Here is a 25,340-nt window from a genome sequence, read left to right as displayed (position 1 = left end):
TCTAATCCCATCCAGAAGCCCAGTTCGAGCACTGTTCTCCTGTGGTTCTATAGCCTGATCTTTTAATAGGTACCAATCTTCTGTTACGCTGAATTGTTTTGTGACTTCTGCCCCTCCTAGTACTGCATATCACCTGCAGACGTTCACAGAAGTAACATGGTCACTATTAGCAAATTGTGACATTTGTGGAAAGAAGTGATTTATTTTCTTCATGTAATTCACATAATGTTTACCTTAGGCCACTGGCAAGGTTTGTTGGCAGAGGCTTCTCGCGGAGGTGTAACAAGTGCCAGCAGAAATTTTACTGCCAAGAGAGCTCCAGATCATTCTTCGCTATCCCTAGTGGATATTATTTTTCCTCTTTGTGTCCTCCATAGTGCAGAAATGTAATTTAGTCGTTATCCTTGCTGCCTGCCCGTCTTGTTCCTACGTTGTTTCTATATATTGCTCCTATAAAGCACGTCAACCTTACTGCCAATGGTAAATGACCTCTTTCAGAGACTATCTGATTTCGATATCTGCAGAGTTTAGCAAGTGATTTCATAAAATATGTTTAATCTTCCACAAAAGAAGTTGTTTCATCTTCGGGTCATTTAAAAATTGCAGTAGTAGGTTATCCTTGCTTTTAATCTAAATTTAGGATAGCTTTTTCTATTAAAAAAAAAATAAAAAAGAATACAAGGGCAACTTATTTATTCAGAGCTTAAGTATGTATACACCTGTTGTTGCTTAGTGCATGTCTTTAGGTCTTGTTCTTTAAAATTGTCAGTAATTCTCTCATTAGTAATGGAACTCCAGGTTTTTTTTTCCCTACACTCAAACATTACCAAGTAATTACTTATAACAAAGATCTGGCTGTATTACATTTCATACAAACATCTGGATTAATGCTATGTGTGGTACAGTACAGAAAGCAAAACGCTGACTGTCTCAGTAAATAACACTGAAGACACCCGATTACGTCAGGATTTCTTAGGCTTTGCTACATTATTTGTTCTATGAGTCTGATAGTATTTCATATTTGCAACATTTACAAACTTCCGTAAGTCTTTTATGTAAACTCACTGGAAATCCCATTATCTTTATAATCCATTGCCTAAAAATTTTTGCCATAAAAGCTATCTATCGCTAAAGAAATCCTTCCCCGTTAAATACTTACTTACTAAGCTCAGCTATTGAAGAACTGCTTATTTCTCTCTGGGTTTCTTCCTGTCCCTCAGAGGTGCACAGTCAGTGAATTTTAACCACTGGGCAATATTTTGCGTGTGCCAGTTTTGAAACATGATTCTACTGAACACACATTTGAGATCACATTTGCCGCTCTGCAGTCCTAGTTTAATCACACAGGGTTCCCTCTTCTTTGGAGGCTCTTCATTAGCATTATGCAGTACTTGGAAACCTGGTAGTGTCAGACATCCTCTCTGAATTAGACATTGGTGCTATACCCCCTGCCCTGAATCTGGGATTTCAATATGACCATTAAAAATAAAAATAAGTAATCAAAAAAGAACCATTTACTTTCCAGTTGGGATGCAGGCCTTACTCTTTTCTATGTACTTCAGGTCTTATGTTTTTCTACAACTTCTTGTGGACATTTCTGCTTCTTTGTTATGCCTTGGAGTAGTGATTTATTATTTCAAATCCTAGCCAACACCTCGGTTTATCTCTTACAATAACAGCAGAATTTGTATTTTGTGTAAAAAGCATATTATCAGCACCTAATGAAACTATTTGCTATTCTCAGTTTGCTTACTCTTGAAATAAAGTGTTCTTCATCTTTCATTCCAATAATAATTAGGTCAGAAAGAGAGTTAGAAGGGATATCCTTGTATTGTTCCCTTACATAATAGTTTCAGCCTAGTTTTTGCATCTTTTCTCCAGATATATATAATTTATAGAATTCTTGGATGAAAATGAACTTATTCTACATTTCTGAATGCATTCCACCCAATCCTATTTTCCAGTACCTAAGAATAGGTTCTATAGCAACACTAAAGCCCTTCTCTGTATTTCTAGGTAGAACATAGCCTTCTTAATGCTGGTAGAGCATGGTATTGCATATAAATTACTCTCCCTTTTTCTAGAACAAGTTTGTTTTCAGTGTGCTCATTTAAGAATTGCTGCTTCTCATCTAAAGAGATAAGTTTTTTTCATACCAAGGGAGCTGCTTCTGATTTAGCATATAATTTATTATCACTTATTTCTTAATTTTTAGTATTTCCCTCCCCCCAACAACCACTTTTTTCCCAACATTCTTCATTCCTAGGGTACAAAATACCTTTGTTACATTGCAGCTGTGGCATTTTTTCTTGTAATATAAAAGTACTGGTATCTTTAATACTATCTCCTAGAAGGTAGATCTTTAAATATTTTCCTAGTACAATTCTAGTACTAGTCCTGGATTTGGAGGGAGAATGGGGGCAAGGCTTGTTACTAGTTCTATTGTAGCTGATTGTTATCTTCTGTTGGAGATCTGACTAACAGTTGGCTTGAACGTCCTTTTTCTATGGAATCTGTTTGACCAGTTGTAGCTGACAGGATTTATTTTTGTCTGCAGATCTTAGGTTTTGCCTTTCTTTAGTCTTTCCTTTTTCTGTCTGTAATTAAGAAAACATCCTTTTTTGATAGCCACAAAGGTCTCTCGTCTAGTTCCCAGTGTTTCCCCCCACAATTGCCCCCCGCCTCCGCTGCTTCTGCCTGCACTTTTTGCACCTTCCTCAGAGACTAGGAAATGGGGAGGAGGGGAGAGATGTCTGAACTTCAGTGCCAAGGGGGCTGCTCCATGCCACCCCGAGGTACTTCCAGGGCTTCCCTTCCCCTCACTTACATTACTCAGCTTCCCAAAACCACCCTAAATCACCTCAGCAGGAGAGTTTCTTCAAAGAATGTTTCAGATGACCTCAAAAATAGGCCATACTGGAATGCAGGGGCTTAAAACAGGCAAACAAATGTTCCTTACCCTTCTGTTTTGTACAGGAAGTTTACTCCTTCTTTGCTGGTCCCAGCAGCTGAATTCTGGGAGCAGAACTTGGAAAACAGGATGTACCAGATGCCAAAGAATTTAGCATCACTAGGGACAGGTCCTTCCACCTTGTCTTTAACTATCCTTCCCTCTTCTTTACTGTCAAATACTGTGGAAGGACACTGGCAGGTTACCATCAAGAGCTATCCCTGGTTTTATTATTCTTGCAGTATAGTTCCAGGATTCCCCCAGCATTCCAAATACAGTCGAAACCTCAGAAATTGAGTGACCGCTTTGCAGATATTCTGACCTCATCATCCTTTTTTTTTTTTTTTTTTTTTTTTTACACCTCTCTTAATCATCCATTTCTTTTGCAAAACCGGGTAACAAATACAACTGAGTTTTAGAAGTGGTTAGCAACTGCTTACCATGAGTACACGCACTTCAATGAACTAAGGAAAATAGCAGGTTATAGGGTAGAAATCAATATTTCATGCTCAAACTAAATGACATGAGAGGCAGAAGAAACAGTAAGTGATGACTTTTTGGTATTTGAAATCCTTAATTAGGCATATACTAACAGTTTGGAGATGGTTCCTCTCACTGGGATGTGAGGCACCTCAACCTATTAACTCTGTAAATGAATGTTTAAAGGACATTAAATTAGTTTTGCTAGTCCTTTCTTTCAACTGTTACCCAAATGAGCAAAGCAGGTTGAAGAATGTGTGAAGTGATTAATCACACTAATTAAACACACTTTATCTACACACAAACTCTACAATTTATCATTACTACTTCTGTCAGTTGATCGAAGGTGAGTGAAGTGTTGTTTATAATTGGTATGGGAGACAATTAAATGTTCGTTCCAAAACATTTTAGTCTATTTTCTCTGTCAGTTACAACTGGCATCGCAATACATGACTGACCAAATGGAGATGTGTAACACAATAGTAGTGCTCCACTTTACTACTTACTTGGAGAAGGAAATGTGCCCTGGTAAACTAACTGACTTTAAATCTTAAGGAGAGAAAAAAAACAAACAAACCAAACTTCTCCTTTAACTTGCATGATATCTCTGTTGGGAACTTCATATGAAAAGCTAAGTAACAAGTGTGCAGTCACATCATGGGGGCTGACTAGGTATATGTTTCTGTACTTTGTAGTGTAATTATTTTAGCCCATTAGAAGTAATTATTGCACAGATTTTGAATACTGAATTAATCATGCCCTTATCTTATAATAATATAGTATTATGTGGAAATTGTCATTATATGGTAATTATTTTATAATTGAACAATAGCAGATAATGTTTTATTTAATACTTCTTCCATGATAAATTCTGTAATATATTAGTCCTGTTTCATAATTCAGCCTGGTTTTGTTGTTTGTTTTGAAGGTTGACCATACTATTGATGTAGCATCATCTTGAATTGTTACATATTGTGAAGCTAAAATTTGTGAAGTATTCCTTGAGATACTGCAGTCTAAAGATTAGGAAACAGGAGTAACTTTTCACACGTTTGGCTGGTGGACGCTAGGGGTAGGCTGTCATTGATATCCCCACGGGGAACAATTTCTTCAGGTTTTTTTTTTGGTGAGTCCTTTACAAGAATCCCACATTCATCTGGTTATTTTGCTTTGTGACCCAGCAACGGCACGACAGTATAAGACAGAAAAAATACAAAGTTTTCTTGAGTTTGTAATGGAGACATTCCACAGATTCCTACTACCTTAACTTGCTGCCCTGTAGGTAAAGAGACATATCACAAATACTGATTGTACTTAAATCTTATCAGACTTTATATCATTTATTTGGTTTTTTTAAAAAAATATCTAATTCATGATCTAGTAATATTACAAATAACAACATTTAATAGGATGTGTTTCCTTGCCCTCCATCTCTAATCAGTGTAAGGTCCAGCCTCTCACCACTTAGAAGACTGCTTAACTTCTGACCCTGGTAAGCTCCTTGGAGCCCAATTTCCTACCGAGTTTCTTATGTGAGATAGGCTTCTGCTTATGACCACTATGGGATAGAATTCAGGTGAACTTGGCTACTTTTGTGGTCACTAGACAAGGCCCTACCCCCTGGGGGAAGGGAAGAAAACAAAAACATGCTTACTTGGCAGCTGTCGTTCCTAACCAAGTGCCCCTGGCTTTTCAACTACTGTCAGTGATGATGCCTATTTTTGGTCATCTTTTACTGAAGCTCCAGTCAGTATTAATGAATATTCATTGAGTCAAAATTCAGTACTGTGCTGATGCACGTCAGTCTTTTTCTTTTTTTTTTTTTCTCTTTTTTTTTTCTTCCCCCCCCCCCCCCCCCCCCCCTTTTTTTAAATGTAATATTGTGTCTGCTTAATTTGGGCATCATACCACCTGGGTCTTTGGATCACAGCAGCCTGCTGAGCACGCAGCTTCTCCTGGGGTTTGCTTCCAAGCCTCCAACTTCCCTGACCCCCCTCTTGACAGAAGCAGAGAGATGCTGTGGAAGCTGTCCTTCTGTGGCTTGTGATGGATCCTATAACTCACTGGTTCACATTTTTTGCCATAATGTAGTAAATGCCGTGGATCCACCTGTTCAGTGTAACGCCAGGCTATGCTTATTTTGTTGAATGCAACATACCAGGAAGGTAGCAAGTGCAGGCTTCAGTGCTGCTCTCTCCAGTGGTAGGACTCGGAGCAGGGCCAAGTCCTGCACTGCATCTGCTTGTCTTCCCTGCTTTGCTTGAAGTAGGTGTGCCAGGCACCCTCAGGTGCTCCAGATAACTTAAACTATTAGGTTTTTGAAATGAAAATAGTAGCCATATAGTAGTCAATGTAACTGCCAGTAAGAGGGGTGGGTAATTAATCAAAAGAGTTTCACAGCCTGCCCCCTCCCCATACTGTCTGAACGGGTGACTGCTTTTGTCTCTGCAGACGCAGGTGCTGGCAGGCATGGCAAACCATAAAGGGAACACCTGTTTCCATTCTCTCATTCCTAGGAAAGTCCTGTGCTCTCCCATCACCTCTGAGGTTTCATTGTGGGGTGGCTCCTTGATGTAAGCATGTCCTTCATTCTCTTCTTGCCTGATCTTCTCCATGTTCCAGCAGCTTTCCCCAGCCTAAGCGCACCATGGCTGTCCCCTAAGCAAGAAGCACACCCTGAGCTCCTTACTGAGCCAGGTTACAGCAGCCAGGGGGAGGAAGACAGGGAGACTTTCACCAGCCTGGGGTTGAGAGGAAGAGGAAGGTATTGTCTGCAGTCCAAACTGGAGACAAATGGAAGAGTTAAGTACAATACCTTGCTCCATCTTTTGAAGTTAGTCCACTGTGGCATCTCTCGCAGTCTGATGGCTCTGACTTAGTTTCCTGAATTTGCACAAATATCTGCTAGTATTTTAATATAGGAAGAAAGTGGCACTGACTAAAGCAGTGAAAATTTGGTACTATCCAGTGTGAATATTCCAACACTAACATTCTTTCACAAAGAAAATAGGTATTATTTTTTTTATGTGATGATGAAAAAACATAGGGGAAAACAGGTAGTTATATCTTCCCCATAGCCCCAAAGAGAAATAAAATTTAGTATGAATTTTTAAAGCAATACTACAGATCCTTGGGATCTGCTAAATTAACCCTTATGAAGCTGGTAGTGTTTGTTCTTAAGCTTATTTTAAATTGGAGATTGGTATTTAATTATGTAGCATTAAGGGAACAAATAAGACTGAATTGTTCTAGCAGTCAGCTAGTGATTTGCAGTGCCTAACTGAAAACAGAGTTTCTAGCTGCCTTAAATTCTCTGAAAACAAATGAAAAATATTTGCACAAACATTTTCTTATACCAACACAGCAGAGTTTAAATTTTTGCCAGGAAAAACAAGTAGTTTGTTGTCAAGAGCTATCAGCATATAGAAGTACATAAACAAACCACTTTGTTCTCTTCTGGGTGAGCTGAGGGGTCTTCAGAAGGTTTGATTTTGCCTTCACATTGAAATCTCAAAAATGTTAATGAGAAAAGTGATCCATCTTTTCCATATCAAACAAGATGGGACTGCTTGTAGTCCCTAAATCCTGAAAAACTAACTTGAGTTTTTTCAAGATCACGCTGATTGATCTCAAATGTTTCATGGCATTTGTATGCTTGGTTTAGACTGAGTTACTATTTACAGGCAAGCAGCCACAACTGCATTCTACGTTTGCTTGAGAAATGTGGGATTATTTAAAATTTAAATATCTGGCTGTCTCTCTCAAATGACGGTATAATTACTTTATTGATATGTATATGTTTTAATCGATCATTACTACTTGTTAAGGTACAAAATAAAAACTGCTATACAATAGTTAATAAATTTGAAACCATGTGCTCCAAACTTTCTACTCTTTTTTTTTTTTTTTTTTTTTTTTAATGGTTTGGATAAGTTTCTTAAAGTGCATGGAAGTGTTTAGGCTAAATGGTGCAGAGAACCCATGTATGTGATTATAGCTGGCTATGTAAATCCCCTAGTGAGCCATAGTAATATGAAAGGAACACTTGAAAGCCAGATGCAATGAAAATTGAAACATATTGAGTTACTAGCATGTGATAGTTTAATCATTATTTAAGCTTTAGAAATGTCACGGCATAATTACTTTCAGAATGAGTACAAACACCTTCATGCACAAAAATTGCTTTCTTGCTGCAACTTTTGCCCCTCCTGGGAAAGTTATGCTTTTGTGATTTTTCTGAACTTAATCATGTCACTTGATCACAGGCAAATTTTCAGTGAAAATTAAAAATCCAAAATATTAAATAAAGTCTACAGATATATTTTAAAACTAAGCCTATATATTCTTCATGCTCTTTGAAAAAAAAAAAAAAAAACTGTGAAAATATTTCTTTCATTAAAGAACAAAATTTGCAAAAAAAAGCACTGAAATGGGAAAATGCTTAGTAAACCCTATTTTCAGTCAGGGAACGGAAAGCTACCAAATGTCGGATTTAAAACAAGCACCCATGCAGGATTAAGTTCAGCTGTCCTATGCATGTGATAGGTTTTTAATAACCTCACAGCATACCTAGAGCCCTGCTTCCTTCTGTACTTGTACGGAAAATGCAGGGGCCAGAAATTACTTTCTAGATTTGTCCTATACCTGGAATATTCTCATGAATGCAATTGACTTTGCAGTATATATTGTGTTGATATGTAAAATAGTGTCATAATTCCAGTCTACATTTAGATGCAAAAACTTCCACTTTACATAGCTGTCCTGGTTTCAGCTGGGATACAGTTAATTTTTTTCTTAGTAGCTGGTGCAGGGCTGTGGTTTAGATTTGGTGTGAGAACAGCCTTGGTAGCACACTGATGGTTTTGGCTGTTGCTGGGTAATGTTTATACTAAATCAAGGACTTTTCAGTTCCTCGGGCCCTGCCAGCGAGAGGGCTGGAGGGGCACGAGAAATGGGGAGGGGACACAGGCAGGACAGCTGACCCCAACTATCCAAAGGGATATTCCATACCATGTGATGTCATGCTGAGTATGTATAAGCTGGGGGAAGAAGAAGGAAGGGAGGTGACATTCGGCATATGGCATTATGGCCGTCTTCCTGAGTAACCATTACGTGTGCTGGAGCCCTGCTGTCCTGGGGATGGCCGAACACCTGCCTGCCCATGGGAAGTGGGGAATGAATTCCTTGCTTTGCTTTGCTTGCGTGTGCAGCTTTTGCTTTACCTATTAAACTGTCTTTATCCCAACCCATGAGTTTTCTAACTTTCACTTTTCCAATCCTCTCCCCCATCCCACTGTGGGGGGAGTGAGCGAGCGGCTGCGTGGGCCTTAGTAGCTGGCCAGGGTTAAGCCACGACAACAGCCTACAAAGTTTGTTTGTAATATGAACAGTTTGGGTTGTTTTTTGGAAAATACCAGTTATAAAGATTCTACCATTTCTGAGAAACAGGCTAGGGGAAAAAATATTCTCCATGTTAATTTGGAGGTGGGGTTGTTTGCACACTTTCAAGTGGAAATTTTTTTGGAGCAGCTATACATCCTCGTAGCAAAGACTTAAAGGTCATAACATTTGGCCTTTGTATCAGGAATGTACTGGGAGTTATTCTGAAGAAATAAATTGGAATTTTGCTATTGTGAGTCTTTTTAAAACTGAACTTTTCACATGCTCTGTGGGAGCAAAATCAACGCAGTCATTTCACGTCACATAAGGCTTGTGTCACCTTCTATGCTTTCATGAGCTTGTTAGTGCTAACCAGAAGAGGAACCTATCATCCCCATGAAGCTCCTGAATATGCTGTAGATAATAGCTGTTGGGTTGAAGGTAGACTTCTTTGTAATTCATTCAATGGCCAAAGCATAACCCTCTAGTCTTGTATTTCGCTTGCTGGGCCCAGACGCCATGGAAGAGTAAGCTAGTTTACTGAAAATTAAAAGAGACTAAAATTGATGAAGGCATAGGGAAGGATTAGGTGGGCATTCTTTAATGTAGCTCTTTGTGTGTGGAGATAGAATGAGTTCACCATTAAAAGTGGTTATGGGAGGTCATGTCTAAACCACATGACAATGTAGTGTAGGAAGAGCCTGTCCCTGTCTGATAATTACCCTTGTGTCAAAAATTGGGGAATTTGCTATGGACACATGATAAGCTAAATCACTTGTACATGAACCTAATGAATATTATAACATGTTTTGGTTTTAAAGAACAACTTCGTAACTGTGGAAAGTGTCACTGTTCATGCTCTTGATATGCACTTCAGTCTGCCAGCCCCAATTTAAGCTCGCTGCCCACATTTTGCTTTCCTGACGTGGAGTGCTGGGATGGGGAAGATAAGATCGGCTGACAAAACAGGCATCCAAGATTCACTGAGTTCAGGGTGAGTCCTACATGATGAGAGAAGCTATTAATATTTTAAGGGCTGGCATCCATCCCTACACGCACTGAAGTATTACATCATGGTGTGTACAGGACAAAGTGGCAGTAATCAATAGAGCTAATGTGCTGGGGGCCCAGGGAGGGACAAGTTAGCATTTACCATGCAGAACAACTGGATATAATTAAGCGAAATAAACAAGGCTTATCCTTAGAAAAAAAGAAAACTCATCAAGTATCCTGAGCTGAAAACCAAGATTTTATCAAATAGTATGGTTGGCTTTGTTTAGGCTTACAAATTCTTCACCAGTCAAAACCATACATATTTTGCAAAGAAATCAATGTAGTCTGTAGCTTGAATACAATAATAATGATGACTGAGTGCTAAAGAAATAATTTAATGTATGTGATTTTTATTACTGGAAAGCCAAACTGTGAAAAGTTGAAAGCACATACATCTGATAATTTCAAGGCTCACTCTACAGATAATACAGGTATGCTCTTTCACTGAGACTTTCTGACTGCCCTCAAATCCTGTCCCCGCAGGACCCAGCCTCCTTTCCCAGAGTGCACTCCAGCTCAATTCCAAACCTGAAGGGTCCTTCCAGTACTCAGCCAGCTACCACAGCAACCAGACCCTCGCCCTGGGCGAAACAGCGGCTGCCCAGCTCCCAGCCCGCAGCAGTCAGGCCAGAGGTGCCATCCAGAGCTACAGCCAGGTACGTGTTCTGAGCAGCACGGGTCTCTCACACTTGAAAACATGTGGGGTGGCTCCCAGGAAACAGACCTGCTAGGTGCCTGCCCGCACGTGAATGTCTGCCTTACTCTCTGTCTCGTTCAGTGCATCTGCAGCAGAGGGGAGCTGCCACCTTGATTTTTGTAAATCTAAAGTATGTTGACTTGCACGGTAACAAAATAATCCTGATTAAAAAGGAGATGTACATGCTAGTTGTAGTTACTTACTTGTATATATATTTTGGTGACATAAAAAGGAGATTTACATGCTAGTTGTACTACTCAATTTGTATATATATTTTGGTGACAACATGTTTAGGCATTTAAGGATGAAAATTTCTGTAAGTGCAGTGACTAGGAGCTGTAACTAAGGTCTGGAATCTCCCTTCGTTGGCATCAGGTATAACTGAAAGCAGTGAAGTGCCAGCAAACAAAACCAAAGTCAGACTGACACCAGATGCAAAACCTGCTTGGGATACCATGCATCGCCTGGTGCCATGGCCTAATCCCAAGTGTAAGAGTGTAAGAATAATTTTTGGCCTTTTTTTCCCCTATATTGCAAGACAAGCAACTTATCAGACAGCCACCTGTACATTTCAAACATTTTGAAAGATTGTTTCAGATGCTCTTTAAAGCTTTGTAAATCCGTCTTCCTGTCTAAATGATTCCTCCCGTCTCTGACACGTAACCCTCTCACCTTCTGTCCTTTTCACTGTGACATCAAAGCCTCTCACTGGGATGTTTAAGCTTCAGTTTAGACAAAAATTTCTAGAAGAGTTCACTCTTCTGTACATAATCAAAGTCTTGACTGGGTTTTGTTGGTCAGCTCAGGTTATTTTCTCTGTTTAGATGTTAACTGCCCCAGCAAAGCAGTCCATCTGAGCGTGACACTGGGACACTTTGTAATTCAGGATTCTGTAGAACTAAGCAGTGTTTAAATTTCAAAGCCTTAAATTGCTAAGAGATTTCAAGTGTTATATAGTCATTGCACAGTCTGTGGGATACTGAGAGACATACAATATTCTGTCCTCTCAGGTTGCTCAAAAAAGCTCCCTATCCTCTAAGACAGAAAAATGAAATAAAGCACAGTTAAATTTCATTTAAAATTGGATAGGTATCAGTTTTTCTTCTATAAAGGCTTTAAAATGAGCCTGCATAGTGGTAAGTCCTCAGGGTTTTTCTGTGTTTACCAAAGAGGACTTCCCTGATGTTCTTTGGGATTGAAGCAAGCAGGAGAGCAGGGTTCCAGATTTCTAGAAAGAAAAAGGAGGCTATAATAGGCAGTTGAAGCCTGGGCAGATTTGCGCTTTGTGAAGAGCGTCATACCCTGAGTGTTAGCCTGAAAGGGTGTGATGCATTCTTCAAGGAGGCTAGAAAAAGTGATACGATGGAAGAAAAGGAACAGGTTATGACAGCAACAGAAACAAAAACAAAGAAGAAATGAGAGGTGAAGGAGAAAGAACAACAACAAAAAAAGTCAGGAAGGGAAAGTGTGCGATTGTCTAGGGATTAGATGTAGTGATATTCAATATAATTTTTTTTCATACTCATTGACAGAAAATGATGAATTTATGGAAAGGGGAAAAATAATGATTAGATTTCTTTCATTGAGATCACACTGAAAAGCCGTTGCTTAGATCTGAAGAGCTCTCATGAACCATCTACCCATCTACTGCAGAGAACTGGTTACCTTCAGAAAGGTAACTAGTAAGTTAGTAAGCCAACCTTTCCTCTCCTTTTTTTTTTCCTCTTGGTATGAGAGGGCAGAAAATAGGTTTTCTTCCTATGTGCCTCCAGATTGTATGGTAGATGTTCCTGCAGGAAAGAACTCATTGAACATAATTTTTCACACCACCATCCTGCAAAGGATGCTTGACAGCTTCAGTTCAATTAAAATACATCTTGAAAATATTAACAAATTACCATGTAAACTATGAATTGATACCATAAAATGCATATAAAGGAGGTTTTAAAAGAGGTAAGCAAGAAGAGGAAGAGTCAAAACTTAAAATTAAAAAGTTTGGAATATGACCATTGCTGAGCCCACAATTAAGGAGAAAAAAGTCAATCTTCAGAATTGTTTTGCAATCCCTATTATAATTAAAATAAGCCTCAGGAGTCAAAAATGCTCAGATTGTGATAATTTTCTTTGGTATTTCTGTGCAAGGAATATAGCTATCTCTGAACATGAATGATAGCCCAAATGCGTGGAAAAAACATGTAAATAGTCCCAAGGCCAGCTGTGACAGCAAGAGCAATTTCTGAAAAAGCAATTGTATAAAAAAGAGAAACTAATTAGTCTTGGGGCTTCCTGTATAGTGCTGCGAAGTGCAATCTAACATTTTTGTCAGTTTGGAGGGCTTCATTATAGATCATAGAGTTTTTCCACTGCTTTGAGTACTTTAGAACATGAAACTTTTATCTTCTAAATGCTACTGGAATAGGATTTCTTCGTAACAACTGCTCCTCTGGGAATTACTCTGTTTCCTCACTGAAAACAGCTTCTTGGTGTCCAGATCCTGATATATCCTGTATTAATTGATTAAGGTTAGTTGTGAAGAGTCAGTAGTGGCTCTTACTACAAAAAGTAGCAGATTTTGTAGATAGTTGCTCAGAAGTGAATCTTCTATTTTGACAATGATTGATTTGGTTTACTGTCACCTTGAGAATGGTCAGCTTACATTGTAGCTATCATAAGAATAAGATGCATAGCATGTACTACTAATAGTGGTTTCCACATGTACTGTCAATTATTTGCAAGGGGACGGGAAAGGAAGTGAAAGTAGTTTACATTTCTGTATGAGGACTTTTTTAGCTTCTGGTGATGCTGCAGTCTTTTCAGAGGCTGAGGTAGCAACAGAGGTAAACCCCTGCTGTGTATTACCCTATGCTCCTGAAATTTCTGGACTGAACAAGCTGGCAGAGAATTTGAAAACCCTTAAAAATAAAAAGCAGATGGAAAATAAAGGTAATAATAATTTTTAAAAGTCTTTAAAAATCCTTTAACAGTTAATTTTCTAACTTGTCTCCTTTTTCCTATAAACAAGTCATGAGTTTGTCATTCATCAGACCACCACACCTCACTAGCCCTATTTAGAATTTTAGCAAATGAGTACCAGAAAGTATTCGGTTGTCAAGCAAAAACTGTATACTGGCATTTTCAGTTAAACTCATGGCTCCTCTCACCATCAGTCACCTGTGCCACAAGGTGATAGGCTAACCTACCTCACTTCTGGTAGGACGTGGGCAATGATGATGTTTTTAAAACTGGATTCCAAATATGAACATGAGAATCTTTCTGTCATTAAAGGAAGCAGATGAAATCTTAAGACACATTACTCTTACAAAGATAACTCACAGAGAACAATTCACTAGTATAATACGGTAGTGAGGAACTGATCTGCATAATGCTGGTTTGATGCTACAATAGGTAATGATTGCAGCTTTCATTGCTGCTTTAAAATCAGAGACTGACCATCTCTGAACACTGTGAAAGGATCTCACACAATTCTGTGCATGCATGTAGACTATGATGGTGGTACCTACCTTCATTTATACATATGACCATTTAGATTAGGGTCAGGTATGCTGACAAGTTTTCCTAATAGCGTTGAGCTGGATTTTGCAAACACAGTATAGCCATTACCTTTGTGATAAAATCAGGAGAAAGAGATGGGATAAGCCACATTTGAGGGATCCAGTCGTATAGTCTGGCACCTGTTATATAATTGCATTTGAACATAGGGTAGCATCTTCCTAGTTAAGTCAGGAACTTAAAAATGACAGCAAAGCAGTCCTGCAGAAGAAAGACCTATCCACAGGTGCTCCCCAAGGATTGAAGTCTGCATCCTGAAGGCTGGAGACTGTTAAGCATTTTCCATATGCTCTTCTGCCCTCTGTAGAAGAGTATTGATAGAGGCATCAGAACCAGAGCAGAGTCATACTTTGAGTGAAGCCATATGGTCTTTTGGGCTGACAGAAAAAAAAAAAATTGGCTGGCGAGTCTTGCAGTCACTGAAAGAGCACAGAGCATCACTGAGATTGTGAAACAGAGCTGGACCCTTAAAAGGCCACCTGTGTCTCTCTAGAACTCTGCCAAGGATGATCAAGTCTGCTGCCTAACCACCCGTGTCTCTTAAAAACCCTAGTAAGGATGATCAAGTCTGCTGCCTAACACTCACCAATATGCAAGAAGCCAAAGCAGCCTGGAGGGATGGCTTCTGCACCACTTCAGCATCCAATTGGAAAATCCTCACTCGAATCAAGTGAAAGGGTCTTCTTACAGGCAACAGTGCACTGCATCATACTCATCAGTGACCCTGTTTCAGAGTTCAAGGGCCAAGTGATCCCTGAAAGTTCCAGAGAGCAAAATGTACGGAAAACTGGTGCTGGCATTTAATGTTAAACTAAAAATGCTTGTGAATACAAGTTCTTCCAGACCTAAGATGGGCATGCAGATTTACTCAAATTTATCACGACTTTTCAGTTTTTCTGTTATCTGTCGGAGGAGTAGACAGGTTCTTGAGGGGAAGTTGTCATTTCTTAAGGGTAACTGGTATCATGATCCAAATTTTCCACCATTTCCTGGAAATTCTATGATTATCTCATTCCCAGGAAATTACTATGAAGCTTTTTTCTGTTCTTAGTTCTGTTTCTAAGACTCGGGCAGTTGCACTGACAGAAGGTCAGTTCCTTAGCACCTGTGAATTATGAAGCATAGATGTACAGAACGTACCAGGTTTTGCTGTAACGTTTTGGCATTCCTAAAAAGAAAATAGTTTGAAGGGATTTTAGATATGTCAAATAGATCTACTGCACCTGCTAATATATTCACAATGGTCATCTTGTTGTTCTCTGAGACTTTTTCTATTCTGGTTTTGCTGGTCTTACTCAGAGTTTTTTCCCTCTTGGAGCAATCTCCAATAATCAGTGTACTGATGTTTCAGTAATTAGCAGCTGACCCCAAAGTTTTGCTTAAGCTCTCTAGCCATCAAGGATTTTATAATTCCTTATCCATGAAAAACATCTGGCAGAATAAAAAATTCAATAGTTATTTGCCCCTCACAATTCCACTTCATAAAAAAAGAAATCTTGTATTGCAGTCATTCATTTAATCTTTTTTGGTTAAAGTTCTGATTTAAATTTTCAAATGGAATTATTAAAAAAAAAACAAAACAACCAACAAACAAAACAAAACACCCCAAAAATGCCGATGTCCTGAAATGTAGTGCATTAAATGCATGAATTATAGCAAGCAAGCAACAGTTACATTGTTCTATAGTCTACCATAACCTAACTGGACACACTCAGTAATTTTCTGTATAGAGCTCTGCAGATTGTGCAGACCTCATTTTGTCTATACAGTAAGGAATTAAAGATTAAATGAGAAAAAAAGTATTTTCATAACTATATTAATGTTCTCGTGGTTTTTTCACACATTTCTGCTGTTAAAAAGGATATATAACAGAACTGATTTATTGAATCCAAATAAGCAAATCAGTCTTCTTTCCTTTGGGATACCAAAAAATTAAATCTCTGAGTCTTAGAACAGGTATTTATAGGGTTGTAGCTTTTATTCACATCTATGAAATCAATAGATACAGAAGGATATAACAACTGGGAAGAAAATTTGATCTCAATTTATTAGTTTAAACACAGTTTCACTATCAGGTTGACAACAATAATGGATAAATGATAAAATATGGGGGAAATACCATTGTATTTCATTCTTCCGTGTGAAGTATAACGTCACATTGCAGGATGAACAGTGACATGTCTGTATGGTTCTCTTAAGCAACAGACAGGAGAAACAGAGGGGGAAACTAAAATGCATTTTGCCTCTGAAAGCTTAAGTGGAGAATGTGATTGCATACTTGGCTCTTTGAAAAACCTTAAGAACCTCACAGTAAATTTAAGACAGGTCTGAGATTAGTCACATCCTAGAAAATATGGCATGCTAATGTTTTCATTGCAATCTGTTCATCCAAAAGTTCTCTCCTTCACACAGAGCAAATGCTTAGCTTTTTAAGAAGTGCTGTATGCTGCATTATTAATTATTTAATTCTTGTGTCCCACCACTACACCTTCTTCTCTGTAACAGCCAATTGTGAAGTGGGACTTACTTGTTTTTTTAATTAGTACTTGCAGAATGCCTGTAGCTTTATAGAGATTTATTAGGAATATGGGATAATACTGGTTTACTTAAAAGTAATTACTCTAAATCCTTGACACATAAAGCAGTGTAGAAATACAAAATTTCGTTTTCTCATCTATATGTGAAGACAGTGCTTGCCTAAAACCCTTATGATTAATGACAAACTGTCTAAGTTACCAGTGCATTAGCAGTGTGTTGCTGAAGACACTGGTAACATTACAGAAGACTATTTTGGAACAATGTTGAATATTACAAAGTATGCTATTATGCCACTTGAGAGTCCAAAAAGTAAAAATTATTAACAAATATCAATTGATGACATAGCTGGTTCAAACAACCATGTGCAAAACTTGCTCTATCCATGTTGTCTTAAATCTTGCCAGCCTGTTTTTCTTTTATAAGTGTTACCATACAGTTTAAACCCGGAAAATGAAAACTCTACTCCCTTCAAACGCATTATTGGACAGTCAGTTGCAGATTAGCCCTTCTTTCCAGTTTAAAGCAGAGACGGTAAGTAGCTCAGCATGAAAGTAGCTTTGAAAAGTTCATTGATGTTCCCAGAGTTTGCCTTCCTGGTTTTTGTTAGGAGTCTTTCAGATGAGGACCTTGAACTTTTTGGCTGTTTGTGAAAATTTCAAGGCTTGTACTTGATGCCGTGGTGTTTGTAACTCACAGTCGCTATCAGAACAGTCCAACTCAACACCAAGCTAGCTACTTACAGCTCTTATCCTCTTGTCCACCCAGAACCTAGCATGCAGAATAGCTGGAGGGAACAGTTTACATTACATTTATCTGTAAGGCCATTGCTCTTCAGGCACAAAACCTCCGGAAGCCACAGAGGGTTGGGTCGGGCAGTGCTCCCTGGAGACACCTGAATGCTGGGAGTGCTGGTAGCTTCCATGCTACTAACTGGGAGCAAAGCACCAGGAGCAGCTCTTTCAGAGCCTTGCATCTTGTCCATGCCTAGAAAAACACATATTCTTCCCTCAGATGCAAAGCATTTGAGGGGCAGGGCTCAAAAAGTAAAAAAAAAAAAAAAAAGAAAAAAGGACAGAAAAATTGCGATGGGCCAACATAGGAAGAAGTGCATTTCATGCATTTTGAACCTCATTTATTCTTTGCTCTGATTAGTTGTTTTATCTTGTTCCCAACCAAATCCTTTATTGGGTATCCTAGTGAAAGTAAATCGTTTCACACCGGGAACATGGTGCTTTTGTTTACTTCTTTTTTTCATGTAGGAGGCTACTAAAAACCGACGTCGCTATTTAAATGTGAAACAACGCCGCTGTTGGCACTCAGCACACCGCTTTGAATCGGGTCACAAAACTCATTATTCGCATTTTAAAGGCTTTTCTTGCTAAGGAAATCAGTGGCTGAGGGGTGGGTGTGTGTATTTGGGCGAAGCACTGGTCAGACGGACCAAGCTGCACCGCCAGCTCCCGGGAGCCGGAGCGCTCCCTCAGGTCTCAAATAAATCCCCTGCATAACCAGGGAAAAAAAAAATATAACGTATCCGAAAGGATAGCGCGTCTGCCAGCGGCGCGCCGGGCTCGCTCACCGCGGGGCGCAGGTGTCGGAGGATTCAGTTATCACCAGATTCACGGAGATCTCCTGAGCCCGGGATCCTCGGTAAAACGGGGAGGCAGCCCGCGCCCCGGGGCGAGCTCCACCCTCCGCTGCCCCAGAAGCGGCTCGGGCACGTCGCTGGAGTCTCCAACAGGCAGCACCTGCCGGGGAGCGCCGGCCGCCCCCGGCCCAGTCCCGCAATCACCGAGCCCCAGGGGAGCCCCGCGCCGGCAGCTCCCGCCGCGCCCTCCCGCCCCTTCGCAACGCCTACGGAGGCGCGAGGCGGCCGCCCGCCCTGCCGGCGGCGGGACACGGCCCGCGCGAGGCTGCCCCGGGCGCGGCCGGCGCTGAGGCGAGCGCCGCGGTTCTGCCGCCGGGGGGGTGGGGGGGGGGGGGTGGGGTGTCCTGCGCGGTGCCGCTCCTCGCACTGGCCCCGGGCTGCTCCTCTGTGGGCGACGAGCCCCAACTGGAGCCCTTCCCGGTGGCTTCAGCTGCTCCTTTCTGATGTATGCGGGATGACAGTGCGGGCGCGGGCGGGGGGAAGGCGTATTTACCCAGTTACTGTAACTCGGGCTGCCCTACGCCTGGTTAAGGGCAGGTACGCCAACGCATTTCGGAGCCAGAGACCCCGGGACGGCGTGTGCCCGCCGCAGCCGTGCGGAGGAGTTCAGACGCCGCTCGGCCGCAGCCGGCGGCCGGTTTTCCCTCAAAGGCTGGAAATGCTTTAGCAGATTAACGCGTCCCTTAATCCCCCGGGCGCTGGGTGCCGGCCTGGTTTAAGGTCAAACAGGGGGCTGCGTGCGGCTGGGGGGGGGGCCCGGCGAGCGAGCCCCCTCGCCCCGCCCCGAGCAGCCCGGGGGAGCCGGACGACCCCCGCCGCCGCCCCCCCGCCCCCCCCTCCCCGCTGACGCCTCTGCCTTTCCTTCCCGCAGCAGGGCCCGGGGGGCCGCGGCGCCCACCCGGGCGGCCCGGAGCCGCCGCCGCCGCCCGCCGCCCCGCAGCCGCGGGAGCCCTTCGCGCCCAGCCACGGCAGCGCCTTCCACCTGCCCGAGCCCCAGCACGCCGCCGCGCTCTACTACGCCAGCTCCACGCTGCCGGCGCAGCGGGTGAGCTCCCCGCTGCCCGCCCAGCCCGGCGGCTCCCCCACCAAGCTGCCGCGGGCCGGCTCCGCCGCCGAGGGCGCCGCCTACGCCACCGCGCAGCGCCTCTCCTCCCCGAAGCAGTCCCCCAGCCGCCTGGCCAAGTCCTACAGCACCAGCTCGCCCATCAACATCGTCGTCTCCTCGGCGGGACTGTCGCCGTCCCCCATCCGAGTGACCTCCCCGCCCACCGTCCAGTCTAACATTTCCTCCTCTCCTATCCACCAGTTAAGCTCCACCATCGGCACTTACGCCACCCTGTCGCCTACCAAGCGGCTGGTTCACGCTGCCGATCAGTACAGCAAGCACTCCCAGGAGCTGTACGCCACCGCCACCCTGCAGAGACCCGGCTCCCTCGCAGGTAAATCGCGGTCGGCAGCGCCCAGGGTCCGCGGCAGCGGGGAGGGGGGGGGGACGCGCGGTGCCGCCGCGGCCGCGGAGGGGGACAGGTGGCGGGGGGCGAGGGAGGGGGAACGCGGCCCCGCCGGCCCCGGGCGGCAGCGCCCCGCCAGCCGCCGCGCCTCACGGGACCGGGCGACGGGGCTGCGGGCCGGCAAGGGGAAGGAGCGGGGTGGGTTTGACCGAGCCGGTTTGGGGGGATCGTGGTTGCCGTTCCGGTGAGTGGGAGCGGCGGGCCGCCCGCCTGCTTCTTCAGCAAAGTGCGTTACTTCTCCCGGTGCCGGGCAGGTGCGCGCCGTGTCGGGAGGGTGCGGGGCTGGCAGCGCTGGGCGCAGAGCTCCCTGCTCTTACCCACGGATCGGGGAGGTGGGGGGGAGTATGTTACTATGGTGAATGCCTTCTCTGCCGCGATCAGAAACTGTGAGCCTTTTGCAGAGAATCGCTTTCCCCCGGATTTACAGGCGCTTCCTGGGGTATTTGACAAGTTTGAGGTTACTTAGCAGCAACTCCCGGTGTACCAAGTTGTGCCGAGTAATCGGTAGCGGTTATTTGGCTCCGAGAGCTCTTCGGGGAATCGGCTGTTCCAGCTGATTTAATGCTTCTGTAACCGCAGACTTTGAACAGATCCTAGAAGTGAGATACGGGTGCACTGTTCTCTAAACCATCTCTCTGCTAAACTGAGGATCCTTCAGGGGTGGGTTTTAGTGTTCTCAAAATTTCCAGTTTCATTGCTATAGTAACAGCTGCTATGCTCATATGTTCTCTTGTGTGACATAAATAGATTTGAAGATAAATAGGATACATAAAGAGGTTTGGCTGTGTTTATCAGGCAGGTACACAAGTTTCTTACTGGAGCTAAAACCTCTCCTCATTCCCCTTTCTCCTCTCACTCATCTCCCCTCCCCCTCCACTCCATCAGTTCTTGGCATCCTATATAATTCCAGTGGGTCTAAACATACAGATTAAATTCACTGATAAAAAAAATACAGTACTAGTTTATCTCCTCGTAAGAACTCTGATGGTTTGGGGTTTTTTTCCCCTATTTAAAGGGTGGGAATTTGAAAACCTTTTTAGTTTATGTAACACTGTTATTGAAGTTCAGAATGTATAAAGAGATAGTATCACTAAATGATGCTAAAATTGAGATGAAGGGACACACACGTATCAATCCTATTGTCAAATATTCACTCTCAAATTACAAAGTGGTTTATTAGCAATTATGTTAGTACAACTTCTCTCCACTCAAGTCCAACGCGCTGTTGGCCACAGGTATTAAATACTGCCTTTGTAAAGTCGAAACCTAGAATTGCCATAGACTTCGTGGTTTTGGGAGTTTTGCAACTTAATCCTATAGCAAGAGTTGTTTGGGCCTAAATAGGCATGGAGGGAACTGTCAGCATTGAAGGATAATTCAATCTAAAACTTGGACACCTGTGGGTATGAACTGCCAGTATTTCCTTGATTTTTCTTTACCTTTGTTCTGGGATAGAAGTCTTTGCTTCGGGAAGTTTCTACGAAGCACAGTCCATATCTCTCTTTATGGACTTTTAGCATTGGAATTTGTATTTTACTGGGTTTTTTGTTTTTGAAGAAGGCATCTTTTATAGCATTGCAGCATTAAACCTGTGGTGATAGCTTAGTCCAAGCTTGTTCTGTAGGGCTTAAGGCCTATTACAATGACTCTGAAGTGCTACAGCATTAGAGAAGCTGTTTGTCCTGTACTAGACCCAAGTTGCAATGTGAATGTGGACTTTTTTGGACTTGTTAGCCAATAGTGGTTGTACAGGCATTTCTAATGGGGTTTTCTACTTTGATTTGAATAAAAGTTAAGAAACTGGCACTTATTTTCTTGGCTTGCTTTTAAATAAAAGCTTTTGATAAGACTTCTGTGTCTTGCATAATGTAGGTACTTCCCTCACTGCCTCTTTTCAGGACGCACTGTGAGGAGTTACTTGTCACTGATTTATGGTTCAGGTGAAGGAAAAGCTCATAAAAACATGCATTTAGGAAATGACTGGTGTATTTTTGTGTTGATTTTAGTATGGAAGGGGAATAGTGATTGTTCATTTAAACTTGCTATTACATTTGTAAAAATTGGAAAAGCAATACTAACTTTTCCAAATGTTGTGCCAATCAGAACAAACATAAAGAGCTTCCCAGTTATGGTATCTCATAGGGATTTGCTTAGAGATCTTAAGATATGCAAAGAAAATCTCACTGTCTTATTTTATAATAAATGGAAAATCCTGTAACTTGAAGAAGTACTAGGTGACAGACATGCAGAGATAGTATTGCTACTTAAAAACAGAGTAATCAAAATGAAAGCAACAGTATGTTAGTAAATTGCCTTTTTTTTTTTATTTCCACAGTGTTGACATGCCTTTCAAGTAGTTCTTGAAAGGAGCTGTATCACATGACCTATTCTTTTGCAAAGTTTCCTATTGTGTACTCCCACCTTTTATTTTCCATTACCTTTCTGTAACATATTCCTCAATGGCATCCACAGGATCCGGAGTTACACATTTGCTAGCCCTGGTAAGAGTCTGACTAATCTTCTAGACTTCCACTGGATTCACTGAATTCAATGGACTACACAGAGGCTTAAAACTAATGTTTGCTTTAGAGTTAGCCAGGATCAAATGTTACGGATACTACGGAGGCAGTCTTAATATTTTTTTTTTATAGGCTTTTTTGCTCAGAACAGGTTTGGTATTTGAGCTGCAAGTATATTATATTATTGCAGAAGTTTTCTAATCATTCTGTTAGAAATCGAACTCATTGAGAAGGAGAGCAAGCTATGATGTATGTTGAAAAGCTAATGTTCAATAAATGAGATTTTTGCTTCTTCAGAACATCCAAAGATATTTTTTTTTTTTTTAGAGAGAGAGAGAGAGAGAGAGAGGAGGAGTAGGAGTGGAGAATAGTTGTCACATTGCACTGATAGATGGTCTGCCTACTGTGATTAATGTGAAGTTGAATTGGTATGTATGTGTCATCACAGGGATGATGTTACTCAAAATAATCCTTTTTTATCTCTGGGAAGAAAAAAAATATATTTGTAGTAATTACCAGGGACACAAATAATGCATTTGTTTTAATTATTTTGCATGACATTAGAAATTTGTAATGGAGCTAATTCATGAATACTACTGGGTGTCAGTGTGCTAAACAAACTGAATGGCATCAGTACCAGGGTTAGATGTTTAAGAGAAGACCTTCAGATATGATATTTTTTTTCTTTGAAATTGTAATTGAAAAGGTACAATACAAACCCAGATTGCCCAACACTGAATCTGTGTTAGACTTAATTGAAGTGATGGTATTATTTATATTAATTTCCCATGAACTCAATTATGAAACATCTTGAAATTATAATAATGGCAACTCTTAGACTGCATCCTGAATTTTAAATAAGACGTGCAACAGCATGCAGTGACTCAGTTTTAACCAAGTAACCTTAGAAACGTCTTCAGAAATTGGTTTTAGTCTAGTTATACTTGAACTGTTACCACTGCCAGCTGTGTGTGTGTGTACGTGTATATAGTGGTTTTTGTGAGTGTACACTTTCTGTGTTTATTCTTAGTCTAGCTACTTCATTGCTATGATCTGCAGTGACAGCTTTGGAAGTAGTTTTCCAATCCGCACTGCTCTAAAGCATACTCAACTGTCCAAGCAGCAGTCTGAGTCCAGAAAGCACAGTTTGTAATTACCTTCTTGCAACTTCTGCACCTGGGTTGAGCTGTGGAGTGCTGCTGAGAGCCAAACTAACCAAAGCAGTGCATTTTACCTGGCATGAGGAGTATGTAAGACAGCAAGCAGGAGAAACATGGGAAAACCTTTTCAGGAGGCAGGTCAGTCACACAGGTGCCCACTGTTCAAGGTCCGCTGAAGCATCTCCTGCTGGCCAGAATCGGGCAGATTTAGGAGCAAAGGGATAGAGGAGGCAGTGAAATGGTGGTGTTGATGTAGTTTGTGCCTTAGGTTATGTGATGGTGTAGCAGTCCTGGTGTTGCAGAGCCGCTCCGGCCTCTTCATCAGGCTTAGGGAAGACTAGGGACACATAAGACAATGGCAGGTCATTTTATGCATTATTACAAAAAACTGAAAAGAAAATAAATATATTTTGAAGACTGCACACTAAAGTCTTGTGACTAAAGTCACACACAGTCAGAAAACTGTACTAAAAGGTTAGGTTTAAATAATGAGTGTTGGTGTGCATCACTTGGTATAATATTAAGTGGAAAGAATGTTATGCAGCTATTCTTCATGCAGTAGTGGCATGTTCCACAGAAACAGGAGCTGCAGTATCCCTCAGACAGCCCTGATGCCACAGCTGAAAACTTCAGTGCTCAGCCTCATGTTTGCAAACACAGTCGTCTTTCAGGTCCTTGTAAAATCAAAAAGAAAGGGAATTTGTCCTTTCTGAGGTAGCACTGTTCGTATGCATGTGTGGTATTAATACTAAAATAGCACTTGTTTATATAAAATACGCTTTGCACTCTTAATTGGGCAAAGATTTCAGAGTTCATCAAGGTCTTAACTGGTTCCTTCTGCTCCTTCATCTGTCTTGTCTCGCTCTTCTCCCTCTTTGCGGGGGACCTTCCTTTGCCCTTTCTCCTTCTGTATGCTTTTCATTGCATGTGACATGTTGAACTCTGCTTTCCTGATGGGATTTATGGCAGGACTGCTGTTTGATCATGAGTGTTGACATGTTTTAGCATTTTGGTGTGCAATCATACGGGCATAGAGCAGATCAGTTTACGTAGCTGTTTATGGGATATCTGATAAATGTTGCTACTAGCATGGATTGAGATTTCTTTATTACTAGTTCATTGTCATCTTTACAAAAAATTATTTAGTTAAGTGTTACAATTCTCTGGTAAATCACACTGCACTATGTAGGTGTGCTAGAATGGCTGCATTAGTGCTTGTGAGCAGACATGCATGCAAACCCATCTTTCATACTTTTACATGAGGGAGAAAAAACTTTCAGCAGAGTTAATATTAAAATCAGTGTTACTGCTAACCCAATTTAAATTAGCCTCTTTGGGGGATTTAAGCTCTATGCAAGTAAAATACTCTTTTTGGACTACATTAAACCCAAATTTGCACCATTTGCAAATGCAGGCAAGACTTCACCACATGCATCATCATTCAGGTTTTGGGCAGGACATTATAGATAAGGAAGGTGCAATCAACGTGTTAATCCACAGCCAAAGTGGATCTAAATCATCCCAGAAATAAAATTTCTCTGTACCTTAAAATCCCCACCTGAGACACAGGGCTGAGCTAATAAAACAGTCTAGGTGTGATGTGCCATTGTACTTGTTTGTACAGGTAAGGAAGGAAAATCTTTGGATATTTTGACGTTGGACTTGGACTATAGATGTGATCGATCATAACAAAAAGGATACTCACTTGTTTCCCTTAACTACTTTTCTTGTGTTTTTACAGGATCTTGTGAGTTATTTCTTTTATAGGGAAAACAAAATTACTTCATTAATTTTAACCAAAATGGTTCTCTATAGATTTCTTCTAAGTATTGTTT

At 41.5% G+C, this 25,340-nt stretch overlaps 1 protein-coding gene across 10 annotated transcripts in view; it reads left to right on the top strand.

The window, feature by feature from the left end:
- CTNND2 (catenin delta 2) overlaps nt 1–25,340 on the top strand; it is a 680,231-nt gene that overhangs the window by 368,365 nt on the left and 286,526 nt on the right. For 9 of the 10 annotated variants that reach the window (XM_080382082.1, XM_080382083.1, XM_080382084.1 and 6 more), the window contains 2 exons: nt 10,346–10,518; nt 19,187–19,754. In XM_080382082.1, coding sequence (XP_080238208.1) covers nt 10,346–10,518; nt 19,187–19,754 — 741 coding nt within the window. The remainder of the gene's footprint in view (nt 1–10,345; nt 10,519–19,186; nt 19,755–25,340) is intronic. The other variant, XM_080382078.1, reaches the window with a different exon arrangement.

Source organism: Falco punctatus (assembly GCF_963210335.1).
Source record: "Falco punctatus genome assembly, chromosome: 3".
Taxonomy (NCBI): Eukaryota; Metazoa; Chordata; class Aves; order Falconiformes; family Falconidae; genus Falco; species Falco punctatus.
The sequence above is the reverse complement of the archived record's forward strand: the minus strand, read 5'-3'. Positions and strand labels throughout refer to the sequence as shown.